The sequence below is a fragment of the Camelus ferus genome, chromosome 10 (genome assembly GCF_009834535.1).
Source record: "Camelus ferus isolate YT-003-E chromosome 10, BCGSAC_Cfer_1.0, whole genome shotgun sequence".
Taxonomy (NCBI): domain Eukaryota; kingdom Metazoa; phylum Chordata; class Mammalia; order Artiodactyla; family Camelidae; genus Camelus; species Camelus ferus.
In genome coordinates, this window is record NC_045705.1 from 34,461,076 (window position 1) to 34,474,603 (window position 13,528).

The window sequence follows — 13,528 nt, forward strand, 5'->3', positions numbered from 1 at the left end:
GAGCCAGCAGCCACCCCCCTTCCCCATTCTCCCCTCTTCTACAAGCAGCAGAACCCCCAATTTTTAACTAGGCCGTGCCACTGAAAACAGAAGTCTTCATTTTTAGCCTCTTCTCCAGCCAGCTGTGGCCATATTACTAAGTTCTGGCCAAAGAGACTGAAGGGAAAGCGGTTTATGCAATTTCCAGGCCACCCTTAAAAGGCAGGGCATGCCCTTCTCCCCTTTCCCTCTTCCTGCCGGCTGGAATGACAACCTGATGGCCGGAGCTGGAGCAGCCACCTAGGACTGAGGAATGGGGGCCACAGGCAGCAGAGCAACAGGACAGAAAGGAGCCGGGTCCTGACACTGTGGAGAAGGGTACCAGCCCAGGACCACCTATGTCTGGCCTTTAACATGATAATGAGGTGAGCTAATATTTACTTAAGGCAGGGATTGGCCAGTTTTTTCTGTAAAAGGCTAGACAGTAAATATTTAGGCTTTGAGGGCCATGTGGCCTGTCACACCTACTCAACACTGCTCTGCTGTAGGATGAAAGCGCCACAGACAACTGGTGAGTGAATGAGCATTTACTGCGCTCCAATAAACTTCATGGACACTAACCTCTAAATTGTATATAATTTTCACATCACAGAATATGACCCTCCCTTTTGATGTTTTTCAACCATCTAAAAATGTAAAAACTATTCTTCGCTTGTAGGCTGTACAGATGGCAGCCAGATTTGGCTCCAAGGCCACAGTTCTCTGACCCCTGGTCTAAACCAATCTATTTGGGATTTGCTTCTTTAACTTGAACCTATACCTGACTGATACACTGATACCACCCCAGGCAGATAGGCCGTCAGTAAATGCTTGTGGTGTGAACGAGCACGTGTGAGCCTCCACCCGGGAATCAACACTGGTACTGTGGGAACACACCCTGCTCACACACATGGGTGAAGGTTTGCTGAAAGAGACAACACTACAGCTGAATCCTGAAGCAAAGGGTACCAGCTACGGCAAATGGAAAGTGGCACGGGTGGGTGGGGAGTTGATGAAAGTTTGGGTGGGAAGAGCAGCGTGTGCAAATGCCCTGAGGAGGAAAAAACCCAAGATGCCGGTAAGCACCTGAAGGGAACCTCCAGGGACTGGAACACTGCATGCATCTGGGTGGCACCCTGTCCTTGGGGAGGAAGTACCAAGCCCACTAAGGAACCTGGAATACCCTCAAAGCATGAAGGACCTAGTAAAGAATTTTAAGCTAAAGAATGACATAACTAGATTTGCAGTTTTAAAAAGATCACTTTTTAAAACTGGACGGACTAGAGGAGGGCAGGACGGGAGGGAGGGAGGTCAGACCACACACCATCTTCACCATGGATACGGTCCACATCCTCCTGGTTGGAAAGAACCATTTTTGCTTCTGCACTCCCCGAACCTTTGTGTGTACAGCGCTTCCCACAACCCCATCAAGAAAGGAGTATTTTCACCTGTTTTCATGTCTGTTTCCTCTGCATTACATGCTTCCTGAAAACAGAAACTATGCTGTATTTATCTCTGCATGTCCCCCCTACATCTAGCATAGGAATTTGCTCCTAAATAACTGTTACTGAACAAACGCATCCGATTCTAGGTGATCTGGAAATGTGTGAGATCCACAGCCAAATTTAAAGCCTGAAGGGATAGTTTATGACTATAAAGGTAACAAGGACCACGCCACAAACTGCCACACAAGTGGGCGGGGCTGTCCTGGCTGCATTCTCCTGACTGGGGCCTGAGAGGCCCTCTGGGCAGCAGCCTGGACGTGCAAGAACCTCACTGGCCTCATTTACCTATTTTATATATATATAGTTAGCAGCTATAAATCCTGAACTCCCAATTTATCTCTCCACCCACTCCTTTCCCCAGTAGCCTACAGTGAAAAGGAATATACATGTAACTGAATCACTACGCTGTATGCCAGAAACTAACACAACATTGTAAGTCGACTAGACTTCCATTCAACAAAACAAAGGGCCCTCACCGGCATGGGGATCTTGGAGAGCTCCTTCCCTATGCAGTTCTTCATGATGCTCCACAGATTGAGGCTGTAGTTGGGCTTGTACGGGATCCTCGTTCTCTTTTCCTTCTTGGTCTCTTCCAGCTGATGCTTGTACTGAGCCCAAAGACAAAGCCATTCAATCACCCACAAAGAACAGAAAACCCAGTATTTACAAGCTTCCCTTCCCCCACGCTAAAAAAAAAAATCAGTATTTTCTGTTTCTTTTAGTACTTTACAAGCAAATCCTTGGGGATGACAGCTAAGTCCCTCACTCCTGGTAACTTTCAAATAAGAGTTACCTGTTCATCAAGGCTGATGTCACTGCTGGCCCCACTGATGTTGCTGCCAGTACGTCTACACGGATGGGAAACACGAGAATTAGAGTAAAGCTCAGAACTAGAGTTTGGTCCCCACCATGTGTTTACAAAGCAGAATGCTAATAAGCACGCTGCACAAACTTACTAACGAGTGATCAAACGATGACACTTAGAAAAGGATATAGATGAATAAACATCTTTGGAGAACTTGCTCATGTAAAACAGCTGACAGTCTTCTACTTACTTAAGGAAATGAGTCCAGGTCTCAGGAAACACTACGATACTCTCACTGAGAGCACTTCCAACCCTTTGACGGTCAGACACGATGATGTTCGTGTTTCTCGGGAGTCCAGAGTAACTTACTTGTGGCCCAAGTTTTCGGGCATAGTGATGATCTCAGGAGCATCAAAAAATTCATTCTCGTCATCCTCGTCACTCATGTCTCCTTTGCCAGAGCAGCACTGGTCTACAAGGAGGAAAGCCTCTTCTGTTTACTTTGGCTACACTGACCACAACCTGGCATGACAGGCTTTTTTCACTACTGACCACAAACATAGCAACAAATGGTGGAAAGCCGTGGACAAGTCAGAAGAAGTAAACGGCTCGAATTCCATTTCCCATGAGTCACTGATTGCGGAGACTCAGGAGTTCCTTCTACCCGCTGCAGAACACCACCCGGCACAGATCAGAACAGGCCAACCAAGAACCAAGGTGGCGTCTCACCTTTCCCCGAACCGGTGTTGCCGGGGGTGTTGGCCGGCAGCACCGTGGCCCCGCGGAAGGCCCTCTCCAGGTGATTATGCTGCTTCGCCAGCTGCTCCAGGGTCTCTTCCAGCCGGATCCGCTGGTCCCTCTCATACTGGAGGGATTTCTGCCATTTCTTACTGTGGGTCTGGGCTAACAAGAGGAAATCTCGGCAGGCCTGTATGAGAAAGAGTCATTGTGTGTGTCACCTCCACCCAACTTGTCAGAGATGTCCCCCCAGGCTTCTGTAAGCTCATCAAGTAACCTCACTCTGGGAACTGTAACAATTACAACGCAAATTACAATGAAAGGCTTTTCCTGTTCTTCCACAGCATCCGGGGGCAGCCAGCCCTGTGAAGTAATCATGGTCAACCCCAGGGGGAAAAGGTGAACGTGGTTGTCACGGTTCTCTTCTATTCTCCTGCTCATGAGGACCAAACAAATGCCAAGTGAGCAGTAAACCCAGACAAAGTATTTGTGGCCACATCACAAAGGGCAGCTGTGTGAACTGCACCAAAGAAAGAAACCTACTGACGGAAAGACGAGGAAAAGTGTAGGGTAAGTGCTTTCAATAAATTTTTTAAAAAATATTTTTATTATTTTTATTTTTTAATAGGGGTACCATACCAGGGATTAAACCCAGGATTTTGTGCATGCTAAGCACACACTCTACCACTGAGCTACACCCACCCGCACAACTTTCAATAAGTTCTTGACTAAACTCAAGTCACCTGAAGCTGAGAAATTCAGACATCGAGAACAGAGTCTTCTCTGAATCAGACCAAACAGGAGGAAATTAAATTGGTTTCTATTTTGGTCCCTTAGAGAAACAACCAACCTCAAAAATTAGAAGCCTACCTGTGGAATCAAAGAAAGAGACAAAACACAAACCTGATCATATTGGTCCCTTCACGGCCTCCCCACTGAGACTAGGACCAAACCCCGACTACCGGTTATGGACATAAGGGGCCCGGGCCTCCTCCTCTCCAGGCTCCGGTACCTGCCTGCCGCACCGAACGGCTCACCACTCCCCAGACACGCAGGGCTCGCTCAGGCCTGACTGCCACAGCACGTGCCATTTGCTCTGCCGAGCATGCCTTCCTGCCCGCTTGCTCTACTTGGCCAGGTCCTCCTCACGCTTTTAAGATCTATGGCAAATGTTCCTTCTTCTGTGACACCCTCCATCCCTCCCATCTGAGCCGCCGCCAGTCTCTCCTCCGCTCGTGCACATGGTTCTGTTTCACACCAGCCACAGCAGCTTCGTGACTGACTTTCTTCCTCTCCAGATGGACTGTAAGTGACTGGAAGACACCATTTATAGTGCGCTCACATACTTCTCTCCGGTCCTACCTTAGCTGCTTTGTACATAGTGGGAGCCTGTACAAAGTTTGCTTAATAAATAAACGAAGGAAGGAAGCGATGTAAGCTTTAAAATCTATGCCCTGTTAAAGAGAAACTAAAAGGTAAACAGAGCATCTACTCCCACAGTTTCAACCTTTGCCTACGGACCAGTGCCTTCTAAGTCAGTAGCTCCAGCTCTGCGCTCACGGAGCTGCAGACCAGACTGGCCAATTGCCCACTCAATAGCTCGAGGTGATCTCAGGATCTGTGGGTCCCCAACCACCACATCCCCTTTCTGATTCTGCTTCTCCATCCCAAGAACAGTCCCAGGGCCCTTCCACCTGCCTAAGCCAGAAAACAAAGAGGAATCCTTGATTTTTGGTTTTCTTCCCTCCCCACATCCAAGTATCAAGTCCTATCGATTTTTCTTTAATATTTCTGGGAACTGTACTCTTCCTTCCACCCTCCCTACTCACGCAGCACAGAGGACATACTCTGGACTCGGACCGTTGGGACTCAAATCACAGCTCCATCCTACTGTCTACCTGTGGAATTTTTAGCAAGTTATTTAACCTCTCGGTGTCTCATCTTCCTCATCTGTAAACAAAGAATGAGTACCTCAAAGTTGTTACTTAGAAATACTGCGCTCACATAATCACTCAATAAGGTGTTAGCTATTACAGTTAAGCCTGAGTCAAAATCGGTCTCATCCTCTTCTAATCCACTAGTACCAAGTCCATTTAGTAGGATCTGCACCGCTCCCCACCCCACCCCACCCTACCCCACACTAATTCCTCCTCAGCCTTATCTCTGGCTACTTCCTTGCTCTACTAACAGTTAACTGCGTGCGTTCCCAGACTTTGGGAGAAAGAGAGGAGTCCATATATGCACACCTCCACCTGGATCAACCCTCTCCCATCACTTCCTCTGATGTTTGCTGAACATGACTCCAAGTGAGTGACAGGTGACTATCCGTCAGGCACTTTGCTCAACACTTTATATCAAGTATCTAGTAAAAGCCTTTCAGCCACCCTGTGAGCAGCTACTAGTGTCCTCACCATCTACAGAAAAGGAACTGGGGTCACAGAGGAAGGAGGGGTGCCCAGGTTACAGAGGTAGTTAACTGAGGCAGGTGGACCTAGGGTCCCAAGCTCCATGTTGCCTTTTTGTCACAGGAAGACTCTCTCAGGTCCTTCAGAATTTAGATGAGGTGTTACCTTTCCTTATCCTCCCAGTCCGAGCTAAACACCCCTGCCGCGCCCACCACAGCAGCCCGTGCTCACTTCTCTCACGGGACTCAGCACACTCCACGACCATCTGCTCACTCCTCTGTCCCCTCACTGGAGAGTAATCTCCCCGAGGGGAGGGCCCTCATCCACACTAGTTTCATATCCCCTGGCAGACGGCCACTGAACTAGCCAATGGATACAGTAACACAGCGTCAGAGGCACTCCCCTGCTCAGATTCACTTTGGTAGCAAGAAAAACTATATCCCAAGCAACCAGGCAGTTGAGTGAAATGAATGCATTCTTCCTTTGATACAACTTTGCCTATTTAGAGATGTGATGTGCTGGCATGTTAGTTTTAAGGCTTCACCATCATCACTGAAAGGTACAAAGGAAATGACACAGGGATAAGAAATGCATTTCCAGCAATAAACGGCTATGAAAGGGGCCCAGGCAGTGCACCCAGGGAGGGGAGAATGAGAACCGACACGAACTCTGGATGCCTAGAACTTAGGGGAAAAGAATCACCCCGAGGAACCAAGATAAGTGTATTTTCAAGAGAAAAGTCCAAACTAAAGTTTCAGTTCTATGAGAAATTTCTAAATCAAGAGGCATATCATTTAGCAATTTTTTCATTTCAGAGTAGTAAAAACACTGCCACAGAGAAGGGTGCTCACCTGACATGGATAAAAGGCAACAGACCATTGTATCCTGAGCTGCTCTATTTAAAAGGTTATGTATTTACTATTGATTAAATGACCTGTATGATTTATGAGGCTTTCCTGATCACAGGAGGACCAGAAAAACAGGCCCACAGGCACGAAGCAGGGTGACAGTCTGGAAAAACAGCAGACAACTGGAGCTCAGATACCTAAGCGTCCATGCGGATGTGCAGGGCGGCACTGGAAGTAGGCTGACCCCTCTGCGGTCCTGAAGTGGACAGAAGATTTTCTCTTTTCTACTTTGTGTGAATCAGAGCACTGACGACAGTGTTCAACACTTTGGAAAATGATATGAAAATATTAAGAAACAAAAGAGCCTTAGATGCGAAAAACTAAGTTTTCCTTCGGTCATAGGAAAAGAACTTCGGTCTCTCGGAGCCTCGTTATCTAAACTAGTTCTAAGCAGACGTCTTATCACTCCTGAAACGAGGAGAAATCTGGCCCCAGTGAAGAAAGTTCAAACCATTTAATGAGACAGGAAAAACACCACCACACCTGCCTAAGCCCTGTCTCACAGAGAAGCCTCTCACATGCCCTGTGCAACGTCCTCTCATGTTCTGACGTGGAATGGGGGTGAACTAAAACACCCTGCCAGGTGAGGATCGGTTACCGGCAGAGGACACCCAGCACTGCTTAAACCATGCTCTCATTTCATCCCTGTCACCTGGTATGTGACACAACTCACTAACGCCAGTGGTGCTTTGGGTTTACCTAGAGCCGTGCACCTGAGCAGCCGAAGCATTCCACAAACCAGAAACAGCCACTCGAGGCAGGAGTCAGAAGGAGGCAGAAGCGCTGGCCCCTTCCTTTTAAAAAAAAAAAGGGCCCAGGGGAGTGGGTGTAGCTCACTGGTAGAGTGCATGAGGTCCTGGGTTCAGTTCTCAGTACCTCCATTAAAAAAAAAAAAGTTGCAAGAAAAATTTAAAAACGGAAGTGCTTAATGTTGAGTATTTCATCACCCAGCATTACCCCTCCAATCAAAGACTCAAGATGGGACTAAGCAGTATTGTAGGGTTCTCACTAGTACTAGATTCGGCACCCACTTACCACACTGTAGCCCAGAATGTGTTAGCAAAGGAGGGTTCAGACTCCAACCTAAAGCCTAAACTCAAAGAACATGACAGTGGAAAGGACCCATGAAGACCTTTCAGTTCCAACAAATAAGCTTAGAGAACTCTAAACAAATAAAGCAGAACTTCAACCCAGAAAGATGAAGGGACTCAACTAACATCCCCATCAGATGTCCTGCCGGCGGCAAAAGCAGGGCTAGAACCCTGGACTCCTAACTACCTCGCGGGCTGGAGCAGTGTCCCCCTGACCATTCGAGCAGAGCGTGAAAGTCACTGCACCCGTGCGCCCTGTCCCAGTTTCACGCAACAAACCACGTGGCTTAAACCCCCTGAACAGCACAGCAGGACCTGATGGTCCTTCTAGGCTTTATTAACTCATTTCCCAGCGCTTGGGGAGAATTACATCTCAAAGAGGAGAGGAAGCGAAAAGCGAGGTGGGCACCACGTGTACTCACGTTGATCATGGCATTGGACGTTATCCTGAAGAGCGTGGCCCGCTCGTTGACCTGCTTGATCTTCTCGTTGCTCTCGGCAGGGCAGCCGCAGGGACTCCAGCTCGCTGAGCGAGCGCTGCAGTGCAGTGCCGTGCTTGGCTATCAGGTCGTTGCACGTGCTCAGGTCCTCCACTTTGCTGGACAGGGTCCGCAGGGTGTTCTGCAGCTCAGTCTTGTCGGTTTGGGAGACGGACTCTTCATCTCCCGACTCATCTGGAGGGGCGAAGAAAGGGGGAGTCACTGTGACTCCCGGGCCCAGGGCTGAGGGGGGGAACCCTACCAGCTCTACCCACAACCAAGCCTGACACGCTTCAGGCTGTGTATTCTGACCCACCGAGGGCTCGCCACGACGAGGTAATTCTCCTGCAGTGTGGTCCACAGCCCACTTGCCCACCTGCATGACAAACACCCAGGGTACTTCATTTTTTTTTTCCTGGGGCGCACAACAATAAGCATTTTTTTTAACTCATGCTTTTTTTTCCTTTCAGTTTTATTGATCTATAATTGACATATAGCACTGTTGTAAGTTTAAGGTGTACAAAATATACACCTTACATATATTGTGAAATGATTACAAGTGAGTCAACATCCATCATCTCATATAGATACCAAAAAAGGTTTTTTTCCTTGTGATGAGACTTTGAGGATCTACTCTCTTAGCAAGTTTCAAATACACCGCACAGCAGTGGTCGACCACAGTCATCATGCTGTACACTGCATCCCCAGTACCACTTACCTTATAACTAGAAGCTTGTACCTTTTGACTCCCTCCATCCGATCCCCTCATGTCCCGCCCCTGAGTTCTTCAAGGTGCAGTCTCTGGCTCCACCCCTCCCAAAACTTTGATTTGGCTGCTGTAAGGTAAGGCCCAGGAATCTGCATTTCAAATAAGCTGCTTGGGTGGGTAATTCTGCTGCACACCGTGGTTAGAGAACCAGTGACCTAGAGGACAGGGTGGACCTAAGTGGCTCTTGGGACTGGGAATGAGTTACTGAGCCTTTTAACCCTAGCCTGAGGGTCCCAATCTAGTTACACTGAGTATCACTGCAAAGCCACTATCATCTGCCAGGCGATCGGTGGGTCTTGTATGAAACAGGTTGAGAACTGCTGTCTGGCCTTTGTAAACCAAGTCTGCATCATCGAGAGACTCATTAATTTCTCTTTCCTAAAGGAGAACTCAGGACCTTCAGGATGAGTTCATCTGACACCAAAGCCACCACTGCACTGAAAGCAATGCATGGTCTTCTGTTACATGACTTTCAAATAGCAAGTCAAGCAGGGAGCTGTTGTACCTCTCGCTGTCGGCTTTGTACTTAACACTCTGTAGCTGCAAAGTGCTTTTCCAGCAGTGTCACTTCCTTTGGGGGAGCTAAAATCAGCACTAAAATCGGAACAAAAGAAACAAGGAAAGACCTGCCCTATCTGCTAGACAGGGAGGTAGGGCCAAAGTCAATACAGAACCTGTGAGCCCAAAATTTACAAAGCAGTAAACTCTCCTCTTACTGCTTTTGGTAGATACTAAATACAGGGTGGGAAATAACAAGGGGTAAGAAAAACAAGAGCTGAACAAAAGTTAGCAGGTGACCATCTTGGTCAGTCTAAATGAACAAACTCGATGTGATTAAACTATCAGTATTTGGAGGGAAATCCTACCATCTTCCTTTAAGAAAAATCAAAACATAATTAGACTGCTCTTTTTGGGAAGACTAAGGTAGCAAAATAAAGATTTTTCACAAAAGATATCACATATCATGTTTTTTTTTTTTTTTAATGTGCTCCAGGAATGAAACAGCTCTGGCCCCCAACTCCGGCATCAAGCTAGGATGAACAAAGGACTGTACACCTGCTTTCCCCCTGACCGATGTAAGAGCAACACCACCAGTCAGGTGTCTCTCTGCCCACTGCCAGGGGGTTTCACATATAAAGTTTCTGGCAGTTGATGAAGATTGCTGGTTTCAACTCAACTAGCAAATAGTAAGAAGACGTCAGCAGAAAAGAAGAAAGTAAGGCTAGATCAAATTGGGAGTTGTAATAACCTGAAGACCAACTTGTTAATAAAATAATTATTTCACAAAATTTCAAGGTAGTCAGTTGACATTAAAAGCCGAAAGGAAAACTGTCACGCTTCTAGGACAGAGTTTCCCAACCTCAACAATTCTGACATTTTGGGCCAGATACCCCTGTTGTGGGGGCCTGTCCTGTGCAGTGGAGGAGGACACTACTCCCTGGATGCCAGTAGCACCACCGCCCCTCAGCTGTAACCAATGTCCCCTTCAGGGCAGAAGTGCCCCCAGCCGGAAGCCAGCAAGCCAGGAGAAATGCCGCATGATGGGGAGAAACCTGACACACTCAGGAGAGAGCTGATAACCAAACGATAAAGAGGGACAAAGTAAGATTTGTGCCTAAGAGGGGCAAACGGAATGTCCCGCAGATGCGGTGTTCTTCGCTTCCTACCTGATTCTGCCAGCATCTTCACAGCCTTGGCCTTGGCCAGCTCCAGGGCTGTCACCCAGCGCTGCCGCTCCACTTCCGAGCTGGCCTTCAGATGGTAGGTCTGAGCACCCCCGTTGGAAATGATGAAGTTGCAGGAATCCTCCACGGTGATGTTGGCTGTGGCGAGGTTGATGGTACCCCGGCAGGTATGTCTCATTTCTGCCTTTGACCTGTAATAACGAGACAAAGACAAGCCGAGTAGAAAGTGGATGGGTGGTTTATTCTTCCTTATATTCCATTTCTTTTCCTAAGTCTAAGCCTTTCGAAAATCCAGTAGTCTCAGGCGTAAGTTTTATTATTTCCCTCAAATGGCTCCTTAAAATTCCAAAAACCATCAGTAGGGATTTCCTTCCAGAGCCTATAAGTTGTCTCTGAGTCAGGCTGTATTGCTCTGCTGTTCCTCTTGCTCCCTTAGCTTTTAAAAACTAGGTTTCACTGAAGGGTAACTACATATAATACCAATTCAGCAACTCTGAGTGTACGACTGAGTGAGGTTTGACAAACGTATACGATTGTGCAACCATCACCGCAATCAAGATATAGAACATTTCTACCACCCCAAAGGGTTCCTTTGTGCCCTTCTGCCGGCAGGAGTTACCTTCTATTTAGCAAGTTATAATTGTGAAATGGCGCTTTATAAACTCATGTAACAAAATTTTGTAGAATAATCTTATTGAGAGAAAGAAGAGCTCCATTTTACATATATTAAACAGCCCAGCCCCACAACTGTAACTCAGTCCAAAAGAGAATTGTCACACTCTGCTCACAATTACAGTGCACAAGTGCAAGGCACGCTGAGATGTTTAGAGTGCATTTAGAGTTGTATTTGACTGCAGCTCAAATGATATGAAACAGGGATAACTTGCTTTCTGTGGGCATAAAGAAAGAATAATCATTTAAGAATCACCAGGTAGTATAATCTTTCCAGAATATATTTCCTCAGGTCCACTGACCTCTGTTGGTGGGAACTCCTAAGCCATTCTATTAATAGCTAGGAAAGATTCAGCAAATCTGTTCTCAGAGGACTGGGTGTAAAAAATTTTCCCCATCTCTTTTGACTGACAGTTCTATTAATAGACTCACTTTTGAACTTTGCAGCACTGCTTGGTGACAACAAGCTACAAGAGACTTTATGTGAAAAAATCAAGCTGCCAGAGTAATTGAGGGGACGGGGCCGACCGTGCTCATTTCCCCCCAGCCCCGGCCGGTCGGGCGCGGGGACCTGTGTGTTGAGGCTGCAGTTTTTCCTGACCAACTTGGAACGTAAAGAGGTCAAAGTCCCCTGCCAACTGTCACCGTGCACATCAGAGCCATTTCCCTTTTGCTCGTGCCAAGTGGCCCAACACACCGGGCACATCCAGAATTCCTGCACGCCAGAAATGACACACTCCATCTCCAGAAACTGCGATTTCAGAGGTTTGAGAGAGGCTGTTCACTGTGTTTTAGGAAGACAGATTTGCTATTGTTTGGTTTGTCACATGAAACTGGTTTTTCTTCCTCAAATGCACAAACGAGCAGTATGGGATGGCCACAGGGTCTCAGTGGACCGGGCCATTTTCCATCCCCTGCACCTGCCACGCTGTAACGTGAATCCCTGTTTTTTTCTGTTCTTACCTCCCCTCCCCCGTCCCCCCCAGCTTCAGTTACATTATGAATAATGCAAGCGAACTACAGACCCACTGCCGACAGGCCAGCTCGCCCCTGCTTTCTACTCCAAAGGTGCTACTTGGACCTTCTACCACATTCCTCACAATGTGTTTCTACTTCTCACAAGCCACTTCCTAGGACTCTCTTCCATCTGCGTCATCTTCAGGAACTAAAGAAAGTTTCCCAAATCACAAGAGCCTGGAGCAGTTTTTAAAATGCCAAGGAACCCTGGGCGTAAGGCAGGCTTGACCTCGGAGCTCGTGGGTTCGGGCAGATACACCTGTGCTTATAAATGATTAATGCAGAAGTTGGAAAGAGGTGGTGTTCAGGGTGCAAGATAGGTTCTTCTCACACTTCGGTATTAGGTGGTATCTTCTGGTTAGAAAGTTATTTCCGGAAAAGGCCAGCCAAAACAGTAACTCAATCTCTAGAAGCTAGCCAGGAAAACTAATACTATGGGCTTGTCACCATGCATCTGAGAGGGCTGGGATTCCACATGTGGTTCTGAGTAACAGGACATCTGTGTAGCTTTGCATGTAAGGAAGAACAGGATAGGTAAAATAGAAGGCTTGCCAAAGCCTATGAGCATGTCCCTCAGAGGACGGGTCTAGGAAGCACTCAGTTAAAAAGAAAATAGTATTTTGTAAGAGGCATATATAGGAGATGACAGGTTCTGGAGTCATGAGAAGCAGGACGAACAACAATGTGGCTAAATAACTCTAAGGAGATGGGGACCCAAAGAACCTGTTCAAAAGAATAAACTACTGATCGGTTGGTAGGAAGTACTTCAATGTGATTTTGAGGATAGTGCATAGATTTGATAACTTTGGATCCTGTTGCTTGGTTGGTTTTGTGGGTGGAACTATCTTAGCTGGCAAGGACAGGCCAATGGCGTATTTCCCAATATGTGGTTTCGTATGTTTTGGAAGGAGTTTTAGCTGTAGTCAGACAGGTACCACTAGCTCTTGTAAGAGCGAAGTTAAAAGTGGTTATAAGTACGTGAAGAGACAGCAACATCCAACCGACATCAATACTGATCAAGACTGGGACTGATCAAAGACTCAACTGGCCTGGAAAGTGGATTTGATTAAGAACTTGAATGAGGAAAAATGACCACACATTAAGGCCTTCAGCTGACATACAACTTTTGAAAATAGGGTATCAGTGTTAATAATGACTTAAAAGCCAAGTCAGGACATGAATCAATTGAACATCAGAATGATGTTCAGTGTAACCGGAAAACAGGAATGTGAGTAAGGGAAAAACTTTGGAGCAAACTAAAATTTTAGATTTGTGATTAAACCTTAAACTGATGGTTCTGGATGAGTAATTAGAAAGGGTTAAAATTAAAATCAATTCTGAATATAATAACGCAAATGATACACATAAATGTTCATAATTAATGTCACTTAAGCAGGGAGGATGCACTAAGGTATTTTCCACTGTGTTAGAGACCA

General features: G+C 46.7%; 1 protein-coding gene and 1 non-coding gene across 2 annotated transcripts in view; both read right to left on the minus strand.

Annotated features, from left to right (window-relative positions):
• The window catches only part of OSBP (oxysterol binding protein), a 29,184-nt gene that overhangs the window by 13,631 nt on the left and 2,025 nt on the right, over positions 1–13,528 (minus strand). The window contains 7 exon segments of the mRNA XM_032488733.1: positions 2,000–2,131; positions 2,317–2,371; positions 2,698–2,800; positions 3,058–3,256; positions 7,893–7,973; positions 7,975–8,144; positions 10,386–10,594. Of these exon segments, the coding sequence (XP_032344624.1) occupies positions 2,000–2,131; positions 2,317–2,371; positions 2,698–2,800; positions 3,058–3,256; positions 7,893–7,973; positions 7,975–8,144; positions 10,386–10,594 (949 nt within the window).
• LOC116666715 lies at positions 9,700–9,844 on the minus strand. The gene has a single exon (XR_004323617.1). It is a non-coding gene; the product is annotated as a small nucleolar RNA SNORA48 (small nucleolar RNA).